This window comes from Tachypleus tridentatus, chromosome 8 (assembly GCF_004210375.1).
Source record: "Tachypleus tridentatus isolate NWPU-2018 chromosome 8, ASM421037v1, whole genome shotgun sequence".
Classification (NCBI taxonomy): Eukaryota; Metazoa; Arthropoda; class Merostomata; order Xiphosura; family Limulidae; genus Tachypleus; species Tachypleus tridentatus.
In genome coordinates this window covers 17,190,144-17,202,723 of record NC_134832.1, presented here as the reverse complement: position 1 = coordinate 17,202,723, position 12,580 = coordinate 17,190,144, and the positions used below count along the sequence as shown (strand labels likewise).

Genomic DNA, 12,580 nt, shown 5'->3' with positions numbered 1-12,580 from the left:
GATTACGAGTAGAGTGCCTTAACCACCTGGGTATACTGGGCCGCATAGTACAAGGAAAATAAAACACATTTAATAACATCGATTTGATGACCTTCAGCGACTCAAGTAATCATATCACAAGAATGACTCCAGGTAATTTATTGTTGGCTTTTAGTGCAAAATAACGCAATAAATTATCCACCGCGAAGAATCGAAACCCAGATGTCATTATTTACCATAGGTCCTCCGAGTAAAACAACAATCAAAAAGTCGTTAATTTACCTAAACCTTGTTATTGAAGTTAGATAACCTGCGAGAAATGATCAATATAAACAAGAAGCATACATATATGCAATATAATGACTGGCATCTTCGGTAAATAACAACACACCTTTGTCACCTGTCTTTTTATAGTTGAAGGTATCTTAATTTTTAGTTGTAGTTACGTTAGAATAGTTGTTCACTAGTAACGTGTTTCTAATAAGACGATAAATAGCCCTTCAGACTAGCTCAACTGACATATTACCGACCAAATGTCTTCCATAATTATTCTAAATTTAAAACTGTAGATATGTGCGTTTTTATTGCTTTTCTTAACCAAGTGGTTGTATTAGACATCTGATTGGCTAATACACTGAGGGTGGCGCTACTGTTTCCCTCTGCTGACGGTTTTCATCGTCGTATGCGGTGCGAAAGAAGTTAGTTGAGCTTGACTGGCGAAGCACTTACTGAATATGCGGCCACATGTACTGTTAGAATTACTGATGATGTAACAATTCTCTTCTGCTTCTATTTCTACAAACAAGAATGCACAACTGGGGTAAATTGTGGATTTTTCTACCCGTTATTCTCATTATAAAAGGTAAGACATTAAAATATTAATAAAATGGATTCTTTTCAAAACCAGTTTCTTAACAAGTCTTTTAAATTCAAACACAGAAAACATGCAAATATAGAAAAAAGTCAAACGTTTTTTGTGTTATATATTAATACTATGACTTTTAACGACTATTACTGTAATCATGCTATACGATGTTTAATTGTGACTTTTTAGAAGAATCGTTGGTATAACTCATTTCTTTTCCTGTATTGTAAAAATACACGCCATATAATTAATTAAGGACTGAATTGTGTTTTTTATTAATCATCATCCTACACAATGGTCTATCTGCGTTCTGCCCGTTACGGGTGTCCAAACCCAGTTGTTAACATTGTAAGGACTCAGTCTTACCGTTGGAACCAGTAGGAGGCAGCACCTAAGTGTTTTCCGGTGGCTCAGCGGTAATCTTGAGTATAACTCTAAAAAACTGAGGTTTGATACTCTCAGAGTACAACAAAGATAGCCCATTGTGTAGCTTTGCGCGTAAACACAAACAAACAAGTATTTCAGTATCAATTAACACGGCTTAGTTGCTTGCCTTTATATCTGAAACGGTTTTTAACTGGATAAGGTCTTTTTCTGCAGAGATAAATATGCTGTTTATAAACTGCAGAAAGGACGGTTGCTTTATAAAATGAAAATATTTATCCTATTATATTATATAATTATATTAGTTTGAGACCGGTGTTGGTTTTTAAATTTAGCAAGCGCATCGATTTTTGGAGAAGTAAACATAACACTTGTTCAGGTAAAACAGATGTTTTTTTTTTAATAATATCATACCTTTTATTTCGTAACATATATTGAAAATATTGAATCTTAAGATAACATGTTGTAAATATATTTTTATTATAGTTGTAAATAAATAATAAATCTTACTTTTACAATTCTAGTTTTAATATTTTATTTGTTAACTTTAAGCTTAAAACTATTCAAATGAACTATCCTGTACCCATTGTAGGATCAAAACCCAATTTTTAGCGTTATAAGCCCCCTGACTTCTGAGAACCTGGAGATTCTGATTTAATATATACATTTTTGCTGTCTATAAAGATTTTTCTTGCTCTAAAAGCTGCTCATCTGTGAATATTTCTGAACGCTCAAAAATGTAAGAATTGCAAAATCAGTTTTCTAGGAATGTGACAGATACACAAGGGATTTGAAGCACATCTTTAAATGTTTGATAACGTCTTGAATGTACGGTCTGAAGTGAAAAGAAAGTTGAAACCATTTCTTTAAGAAACATACTGAACGTACCTTGTTGTTTGTTTTGCTTTTTTTCATGAATTTGATGAATTTTATGCATTCACTGAATTTTATCTTGTGTTCGTTTCTAAAGTAAATAAAATGTCTTCTTCTTTAGTCTGGAATTTTTTTACCAAATTACGGATTAAATATAAGAGTATAAACTGTTTTAAGTGGTTTTACAAGACTTTGTGATTTTTGACATTTACATGCAAAATTACATCTCGGGTAAAGTATTTTACTTCACATGTTTGTACATCAGATATGCGAAGTGATGCTGGTTGCACTTTACAGTTTCAACTGCATCGTTTCTTTGGTATTTTCGTTATACTATTGTCATCTGTAAAAACAGCTGTAGCGAAGGTTCTTTAGTTCACATATTTTTATAAGTAAAATAAAAGTTACGTTTCACCATGAACGTGTTATAAGAGTAGCGGTTAATCCCACTATTCAGTCTGACAAGAGCAGCTCCAAGACTTACCACTGTCCCATAGGAGCGACTTTTCTTATAGCTTGGTGCGAAAACAAGACAACACTTCCACGATATGCAAAGAAATCTAAAATTGAGTTTGACTATTGAAAATACGTTTGTTCACCAACGTATTTTAAAAAATTCTGTTTCATGGCTTACGGTACACATGTGGAATGATCTCATGACCTTTATCACACCCCAGTGGCACAGCGGTATGTCTGCGGACTTACAACGCTAAAAATCGGGTTTCGATACCGTGGTGGGTAGAGCACAGGATAGTCCATTGCGTAGCTTTGTGCTTAATTCAAAACAACAAAGTATTTAGAAATAACCAAATAGAGTTTTTAAAAGTTAAATTTTGTTTTTTTCCCTTTTAACATGTTAATCGTGAGCGATTTTTACGTTTCTACACAATACCTCATGTTATAAAAATATAAGATATAGTTTTATACAGTATACATCTTCAAATGCACATCAAAAATAAGACGTTTATTAGTGATCTACTTCCATGCTAAAATTTATTTAAATTCCTTTTGGGGAAGTTTAACCAACGAACAAATATTGAATTCTAGTTAATGTATTCTTTAGGCTGGTTTGCTTCGAATGCATGTAATACGTGTTTTTATGCACTATACATATTATTTTATAGCTAACCAAGCTTAATTTATACTGAGTTCCCAAATCTTAAAAGTTATGAAACAACAATAACGTAGAAGTTCAAAATAAGACTTGAGAGGACTATCGTTGTAATGATAAGGATATTCATTCATTTTAAATTGGATACTGTATGTGTCTTAATAAACACAATTATACACATTTTGTACCATATGTTTTGGCAAGTAGGAGAACGCTAAGTAAACAAAACATTATTTCATTTGTCTTCACTTATCAATAATAACCAAGAACGCAGTGTGGGTTTCATTTATCAATAATAACCAGAAACGCAGTGTGGGTTTCACTTATCAATAATAACCAAGAACGCAGTGTGGGTTTCATTTATCAATAATAACCAAGAACGCGGTGTGGGTTTCACTTATCAATAATAACCAAGAACGCAGTGTGGGTTTCACTTATCAATAATAACCAAGAACGCAGTGTGGGTTTCACTTATCAATAATAACCAAGAACGCAATGTGGGTTTCACTTATCACTATTAACCAAAAACGCAGTGTCGGTTTCACTTATCACTATTAACCAGAAACGCAGTGTGGGTTTCACTTATCAATAATAACCAAGAACGCAGAGTGGGTTTCACTTATTAATAATAACCAAGAACGCAGTGTGAGTTTCACTTATTAATAATACCCAAGAACGCAGTGTGGATTTCACTTATCAATGATACCCAGGAACGCAGTGTGGGTTTTATTGAAGAATAATAACTAGGAATGGATTGTGGGTTTCTTTTATTAATACTACCTAGAAACGCAGTGTGAGTTTTATTTATCAATAATAACTGGGAACGGAGTGTGGGTTTCACTAAGGAACGCATAGTAAGTTTCAGTTATCAGTAATGCTCAGGAATGGAGTGTGGGTCTTACTTATCAGTAATACCCAGGAACACAGATTGTGAATATATGTTTTATTTGTATAGAAAATAAGTGGTAGATATCCCACGTTTTATTAATTTCTTTTTCTTGTATACAATATACTGCGAAAGAAAAGAGTAACAAATAACTCGTATCCTATTAGTCTTACCTCGACATATACAAGATTTCGGAAAGAATGGATAGCTGGTTCATATGTTATTCACCTTGTGTTGTATATCCTGGGGTGTGGAGTAATATCATAACGTTGTCATACACTATATCTTATGTTGTATATCCTGGGGTGTGGAGTAATATCATAACGTTGTCATACACTATATCTTATGTTGTATATCCTGGGGTGTGGAGTAATATCATAACGTTGTCATACACTATATCTAGAAGAGGTTGGAATGCAAGACGACTGCAGTTTTTAATTTATTAACTTTGAACCCATTAGATAAACATGTGCGTACGTATAATGCTATAGAATAAAAACAAGAGTTTAAAATGTTCAAGTTTATCTTACTCATTTAACCTAATGATATAGAACATTTTAGAAAATGGAGGGTGAAGACTTAGGTATTTCAAGTTTTATATCAAAGCCCCTTAGCTACCTATTGCCTAGAAGGACGAGGAACAAGGTATCTCATCTTATATTTCAGTGATTTAGCATTGTTATAAATAATATCCAGGAACCCAGACGGTTTACGTAACTGAATGTTCACTTTATTTAGCTTGTTATAAACCACAACCCTGAAAATTTGATAATATAGGTATCTCAACTGTTATTTGATATATTTGTGATAAATTGAGCCTCGAGTTTCTTAATTAACTTAGTTTTTAAAAATAAAATAGCAAATATATTTTTATTATAATATTTCGTTAGCGTTAGATTTTGTCGATATTATGATTTCACAGAATACTTCCATTGGTATAAGCCGGTACATCCAATTTGTCGGTTCCCCTCAGTTTGTTTCTTTTGTTTCCATTGGAAAAATAACCATTTAGATAACCTGAGATATAAAGTTGTCTAGAAATGAGGATCACATTGATATAACTTGATAGCAAGATAAATAACTGGATGAATACATAATGATTAAATTTATTCAGTTTTAGAGTATTTCTATAGCATGATAATAACACTGGAAATTTCTATACAGATTCATATTGCTAGTCAATAACATAAATAACTGGGTGACTACACGATGATTAAGTTTGTATAATCTGTAAAGTATTCTTATAATACGATAATACGGAAAGTTATAGCGAGATAATAATGATTTAATTTATATTACTTATGCATTACATACTTAAAACAAGTATGTGAATAGTAACCTCTTCCAAAACTCCTATTTCAGGGGGAAAAAAAAGTAACACACAACATAAAGCACAGTGTAATGGAGGTATATACTGTGCTTTATTTCTATACCCCAAGCAAACATTTCATTTTTGCTCTGAAATGATGGACACGATTATCTTACAAGATATAACACAACCAGCACGGGCGTAAGAGTTGCTGTTCCTAGTATTTTAGTTGGGAAATCAGTACTTATGAGACGTTGGGGAACCGGAATAAGTTGCGAGTGTTTCCAAGTGTATTAAGTACACATTCTTGCCTGCGGATGGCATGGGTGTCTTTGTAAAAGGTGTATTTTCGACGTGTGTTTTCCTTGGATGGTTTATGTAAGCTATTGATCGTTTAGAGGAATATTGCAATCGCTAAGCGACTACACTTGCTACAACTTTGTTTCCAGTTATTTTTCAGCCAATGTTGGCCAGTTGTGTATGCATTATTGACATTTGAGAATCTGTTTATTGGGAAAAAAAATCATACCATAGTGAATTAACACGAAAATATAAGACCATAATAAATTAGGACACAAATATCAGACTTTAATTAACTAGCACACAAATATCAGACTAGAGGGAACTAGCACAAAAATATCAGACTATAGAGAACTAACACCAAAATATCAGACCAAAGTGTGTGTTTTTCTTACAGCGAAGCCACCTCGAGCTATCAGTTGAACTCACCGAGAGGAATCAACCCCCTGATTTTAGCGTTGTAAGTCCATAGACTTACCGCTGTACCAGCGGGGGGCTAGACAATAGTCCACTAGGACAAAAGTATCAGACTATTGTGATATTATTACGCAAAATGAATAAATATATTCATGATATGTATATATATAATAAACTGCATATATAAAATAGAAATATTACACTTTGGACTTAGAGTACGTAAATATATTTAGATTTTAAACATTATGACAGGTGTAAAATAAGCAGATCTTTCTAAATACAAGTAAATCTCTCTACTATTAAATATTCTTTATTTATTTACAGAAGTTATTACTGAAAAATAAATAATTTAAAAGTAAATGGTAAGATCAGACTGCTACGTTCAAACATACCATAATACACGATAACTATAGGTATTATATACAGCCTGTATAAAACATGATAACTACAGGTGTTACATACCGCCTGTATAATACACGATAACTATAGGCATTATATACAGCCTGTATAAAACACGATAACTACAGGTGTTACATACCGCCTGTATAATACACGATAACTATAGGTATTATATACAGTCTGTATCATATACGATAATTATATATATTACATACAGTCTGTTTTATACACGATAACTATAGGTATTATATACATCCTGTTTTCTGACTTATAGATAAAAACATATTTATTCCATCGGTGTGTTCAAGACCTTATATGCTAAAATACGAGGGCTGATTTCTCCAAGCCCGTTCATTTCCCTGGTTGTGGTTTTGCTAGATAGTAGAAAGGAACAGTGGGTATATCGTTAATCCATCACGAAATTTTGTGAAAATAAATACTACAGTGAAGAAGCAAAATATTTCATATAGAGTTGTCATACCAGAAAATATATGTGAACGTTTACTTCAGTAAACAACAATGGCAAATCCATTGTTTTTAATGAAATAGCGTTTTAGCATCAAACCTCAAAAATGTTTCTAGTTGCGTTTGATCTGCTGTTTATAAATAAATAGTATTTCTAGGACGAGTTAAAAGAAATTGAAGAATGTTGAATAAACAACAGAGAAATTGAATTTGTAAATATTAACTGCATTTTATGTTTGTTTTGCCTCTTAGTGGTACAGCGGCATATCTGCGGACTTACAATGCTAAAAGGGCCCGGCATGGTCAAATGGTTAGGTCGCTTGACTCGCATTTTGAAAGGAACGGGTTCGAATCCTAGTTCCAGTAAACTTGCTCGTTCTTTTAGCCGTGGGAGCGTAATAATCTGACGTTCGATCCCAGTATTCGTTGGTAAAAATAGTAGCCCAGTAGTTGTCAGTGGGTGGTGATAACAAGATGCCTTCTCTCTAGTCTTACAGTGATAAATTAGGGACAGCTAGCGCAGATAGCCCTCGTGTAGCTTTGCGCTAAATTTAAAACAAAATAAAACAAACAAAACACGCTGTAAATCAGGTTTCGATACCCGTATTGGGTAGATCACTGATAGCCTATTTTGTAAATTTGTTATTATTGCAAGCAAACAAACAATCTATTTGTTTTATTTTGAAAGTGAGGTAAGTGATTGTTGAACATTTAGAAGCATACCTATTCTAGAAAATATAAAATAGCAACTACGTGTTCGACTTAGCTGTATATACCTAAAATTATTCTAGAGTTACTATGTCGAAAAAATTCGAACTAATTGTTGGATATCTCCATATATTTCAACTCTCTTACTTTAGTTACCATTTTATATTTCATTCATGCATAAAGCAGAGATGCTTACACTGATGAAAACCGAAGCTCTGAGGAATACCTTCACGCCTTCATGTAAGAGGCTTCATCCACATTTTTGTTTTTGTTTCTTAGACTCGAGCATTTTCTGACGCCGCTAGAAGTAACGAACCGTGTAATCAGAATGCAGTATTATATACGAATTTCTATGGAGACTTCAGGTTGTGACTGGTCTTTTTATATATTTATTTTTCATTCTGATTATACCGTTTTATTTATGTCAAAAACAACAACACAACTCTTTAAAAGGAAAAGATGGATATAACACATATATCTATAACATATAAACTACGTCCATCAACATTTCTCTATATAACTACCTTAAGCTGAACAAACAAACTTATTCGCTGTTCTAGACAAATCTGAAGAAATCTTAATTGAATTTTTACATTTTCCCAACGATTCTTCTTCACCACGTTGTATAAGAATGTGTTTTTACATGATACGTTTACTACACACTTTTAACCACGCCTTATTGTTTCATAATACGTGCCCAAAACCTTTTGTTTATTGTTGCAAATATAACCACTTGTATTAATCTGATTAGCACAATTGGGTTTTATACAATTACTGTATACTTGCATAACTTTCTATCAAAATCTTACTTCATTAGCAAAATTCAACTGTAATATTTAATTAGTGATGGTGCCTGTATCACCCGTTTAGAAGGAGAGGACGATTGATGTTTGACCTGATGTGAAGCATACCTGTGCTTTAGTTGCATAGACATAGAACCAACCGTATTTTCCCTGAAGCCAAATAGTTATGAGTAAGATGTTTGAAGCAGTATACTCTTTTTTGTTACCAGAATGAGTACCAACGAATACTGCTTCATACTAATCACCCGCTGTAATACAGACATATTTTAATATTATGATAGTCACCTAAAATGTGTCAAGTATTTCCCGTTCCCTAACATACTAACTACAGGATTGGAGGATATCACATTCCTTAACGTGCTACACAAGGGATTTGGGGCTCGGCATAGCCAGGTGGTTAAGGCACTTGACTCGTAATTCGAGGGTCACGGGTTCGAATCCCCAACACAAAAACATGCTCGCCCTTTCAGCCGTGGGGGCGTTATCATATGATGGTCAATCCCACTATTCACTGGTTAAAGAGTTGGCAATGGGTGATGATGACTAGCCGCCTTCCTTCTAGTCTTACGCTGTTAAATTAAGGACGGCTAGCGCAGATAGCCCTCGTATAGCTTTGCGTGAAATTTAAAACAAACCAAAGAAACCTTTAAATACGACAGAAGAGTTCAAATATGTGTGCCCCCAGCTGTTGCTAATATTTTACATCTAAAGACGACAACAAGTAAACATTTCATAAGTAACATCGGTTTTTGGAACTTCTTAAATTCAGTTTGTCCTTGCTTCAAGTAACTCTTGGAGCCTGAATTATCTTTATTAAATATTTCTTGGTCACTTTGTGTTTTCTAAACAACTGCATAAACAATTAAATAAACAATAATAAGTTACCACACACTGACTGATGTATTCATTTGACATTGTTAACTTCATTGTCAGATGTCCTTAAACTTATTGCCAGACACACAGCCTATAGAAATACGACTTTCTTGGGGTTATGCCATCACTTACACACTTTCACAGTATGGGTTACTTATTTTTTTATCACAAAATAATCGCAGGAACATTTTAGAAGTCCCATGCTGGAGAATATGGGTTGCACATACTAGCTTGTGATTTCTTGGGACTTTTTATAGCCAGGTTTGCCACGTTTTACTTGTCCTTCCGTTATCACTGGAGAGTGTCTGTTTCACTTGCCCTTCCGTTATCACTGGAGAGTGTCTATTACTCTCTAACGGCCTTAGCTAAATTATTCCCAATATTCCGGAACTGAATATAATTTCAAACCCAATTATATTGATTTTAAAATTCTGATACTCAGATATTTGAATTTAGAAATGTATAATTAATAGTTGGTTGTCGTCACTATCAAAGGTTTTAACTTGATTTGCATTTGCGGATAATTTAGATGAATATTCATGATAATAAAACAATTTTTACAGGCGGGTAACATTAGTTTCACAACGAGAAGAAGTATCCCAAGAATAATAAAAGCTTATGTAATAAAAGTTGGTTAGCAAAGGACGGTTAATATTTAAGAAAGTTTGAAACAAAATAACGGAGCACAGCGCTCATAAAGTTGCTGAAAAAAAGGGAAAGTTTTATGTATTTCATTAAAGGTACAGATGAGCTATGTCCACCACGGGTAATCGAAAACCATATTCTAGCGCTACAAGTCTGTAAACGTAATATTGACCCATTGGGAAACAAAGGAGGAAGGAAATATACAGTGTACATATAAACAAATATTACTGTAGATTTAAATGATTTATTGCTTACATAACAATATGACAATCAGTGATATTTACTGCTTTATGGATTACGTGTTTTAAAAAAATACGTACTAGTGAAATGCTGATGTTAAAAGATGTTACTTGGTGTTCACATCCAATAAGCAACAACATTCCGAATGTAAGGGATGAAGAGACTTGATTTTCTAATTTGTTATGCAAATAAAAACGAAACATTAACAACGAAAAATGTCACTAATTTTTTATTGTGCAAATTTATTCAGTAATTTAGTCGCACAATTAAAATAACTAGTTTGTTTGTTGAACTTCTTACGTAGCTACTGGAGTCGTTCCTAATTTTGAAGTAATATACTTGAGGGAAATCAGGTTGTCAACACCACTCGACCGCCAACCCTTGGAATATATACTCTTTGCAGGCGAATAGTGAAATTGACCGTAACAGTATAAAACCCTCACAGTAGAAACTACAAAATGTTTGGTGACGGATTTCGATCCCGCAGATCATGAGCCGATTGCCGTAACTAATAGACTATGTCAGGTCACTTATTTGCTTGTTGCTAAGTTCAAAGCTATGTATTGGCTTATCTGAATTCTACTCACTGAGGATATCAAAACCTGATTTTTTAATATTAAAAATCCTCGCATTTTCTGTTGTATCAGCGAAGGGGACAATCACATTACATAAGTAGAAGTGCTCAAGATTTTTTTGAAACCTAAATTCCCAGTTACATTTCATACCTCATACGACATATTCCATGGTAGAAATATGTGATTAACCTTATATTTAGATAAGCCCTCCTTGATAATGAGTAACCCACTTGAAGTAAAAGTGTATCTCAAGATGGCTGGTATGGGTATTAAACCTTTTATTAAAATAAAGTAGAGAACAAAGTTTCAACCTTCTTAGGTCATCTAACCTGATGTTAACCTGAAGATGACATAACGGAATTTAATTAGTGATGTCGAGAAAACCCGCTTGTAGAGAAATATATATGTAAAAACGGCTGGTTTAGGTTGAGAATTTTTTTTTTTTTTTTTTTTTACGTAGAGGAGTGAACAACATTTCGACCTTCTTCGGTCATCGTCAGGTTCACAAAGAAAGAAAGAGGTAACTGACCGGAAGCTGACCACATGTTTGTAAGGGGTTGTGAACACCCAAACGAGCCATTTTTACATATATATAACGAAATTTATTTTTTAGGAATACAGTGGTGATTTCGCTTGTTACCAGGTTAACTAGCAACATTCATTACGTTTTATAATTCACTGTTTTAGTGAGAAAAGAAATACTTAGGTTAACTTTATTACACTTTATATTCAACATAAGGATCATTTGTTGTCCATTTACTGGGAAGTTGTTTCGTTTTACTCTAAAATGCGAGTGCTTTAATTTTGATTATTATGGAAAACTGATATCATCACGTGCTTAGTTTTTATTTTTAAGCTCAAAATTGTATCAGATGTTTATCCAAAACTTTGACAGTTTTAAAGAGTAACAATATGTGATCGTCATTGAAGTGAGAAAAAATGAGTTACAATAATGGAAAAAAATATACTGTACCTCAATGTACCAGCGTTGACCCTTCACGTCATTCTGCTGTTTACAAAATTATTTTGAAATGGAACTGAAAGGGTGTCGCTACAGACGTAATAGCTGAATATACTTATTAATTTTTGTATTTTTCTTTTACTATAAATGATGCAAAGTTTCTCGTATCTAATGAATGTCTTATAATCAAATATTTGGCTCGCCGTTTCTAAGTAACCAACCGCTTGATGTACAAATTGGTATAATTAATGGGCTTCTGTCAAGATAGAAAACGTTAAAACTATTTAATGGCCACCGGAAATTGATAAAACAAAAAAGTCAATATTAATATGTTTTTAATGCCTTCTATAAAAAGGATAAGAAAATTAATAGAGAATAGTTTGATAAAAGAGCAAAGTGAAAAAAAAAAAACGATTTCAGGCGAAGCCACCTGAGAATAATCTTTAATTGATAGAATACAGAGAAATAAAAAAACTAATTAGCTAGAACAAGGTAGCAAAAATTGTATTTGTTATATATTTTACGGTCTGATGTGTAAATGTAGTTAGTGTAACAACGCACCGCTCTAAAGAAGTACTTAAGTTTATCTCGGGGAGATAGGAGATTTTATATTATTTTATATGTAAACGTGTAAACATCTCATTCTAATTTTTTGACGTATTTTTCAAAACCACTTGTTTTGCTTACATAAGAAAATCCGATGCTTCAAGCTAAATGAGCTTATTTTCATAATTTATAATTTCTGTTTGAAAGGCTAGACGTGTTTTTTGTATGTTGAATGTAGGGT

The 12,580-nt window shown here is 33.1% G+C and overlaps 1 protein-coding gene across 1 annotated transcript in view; it reads left to right on the top strand.

The window, feature by feature from the left end:
- The first annotated feature begins 671 nt into the window (after window positions 1-671).
- LOC143258594 (uncharacterized) overlaps window positions 672-12,580 on the top strand; it is a 127,471-nt gene continuing 115,562 nt past the window's right edge. Inside the window, exon 1 of the mRNA XM_076517781.1 lies at window positions 672-841. Coding sequence (XP_076373896.1) covers window positions 787-841 — 55 coding nt within the window. The 5' untranslated portion in view covers window positions 672-786. The remainder of the gene's footprint in view (window positions 842-12,580) is intronic.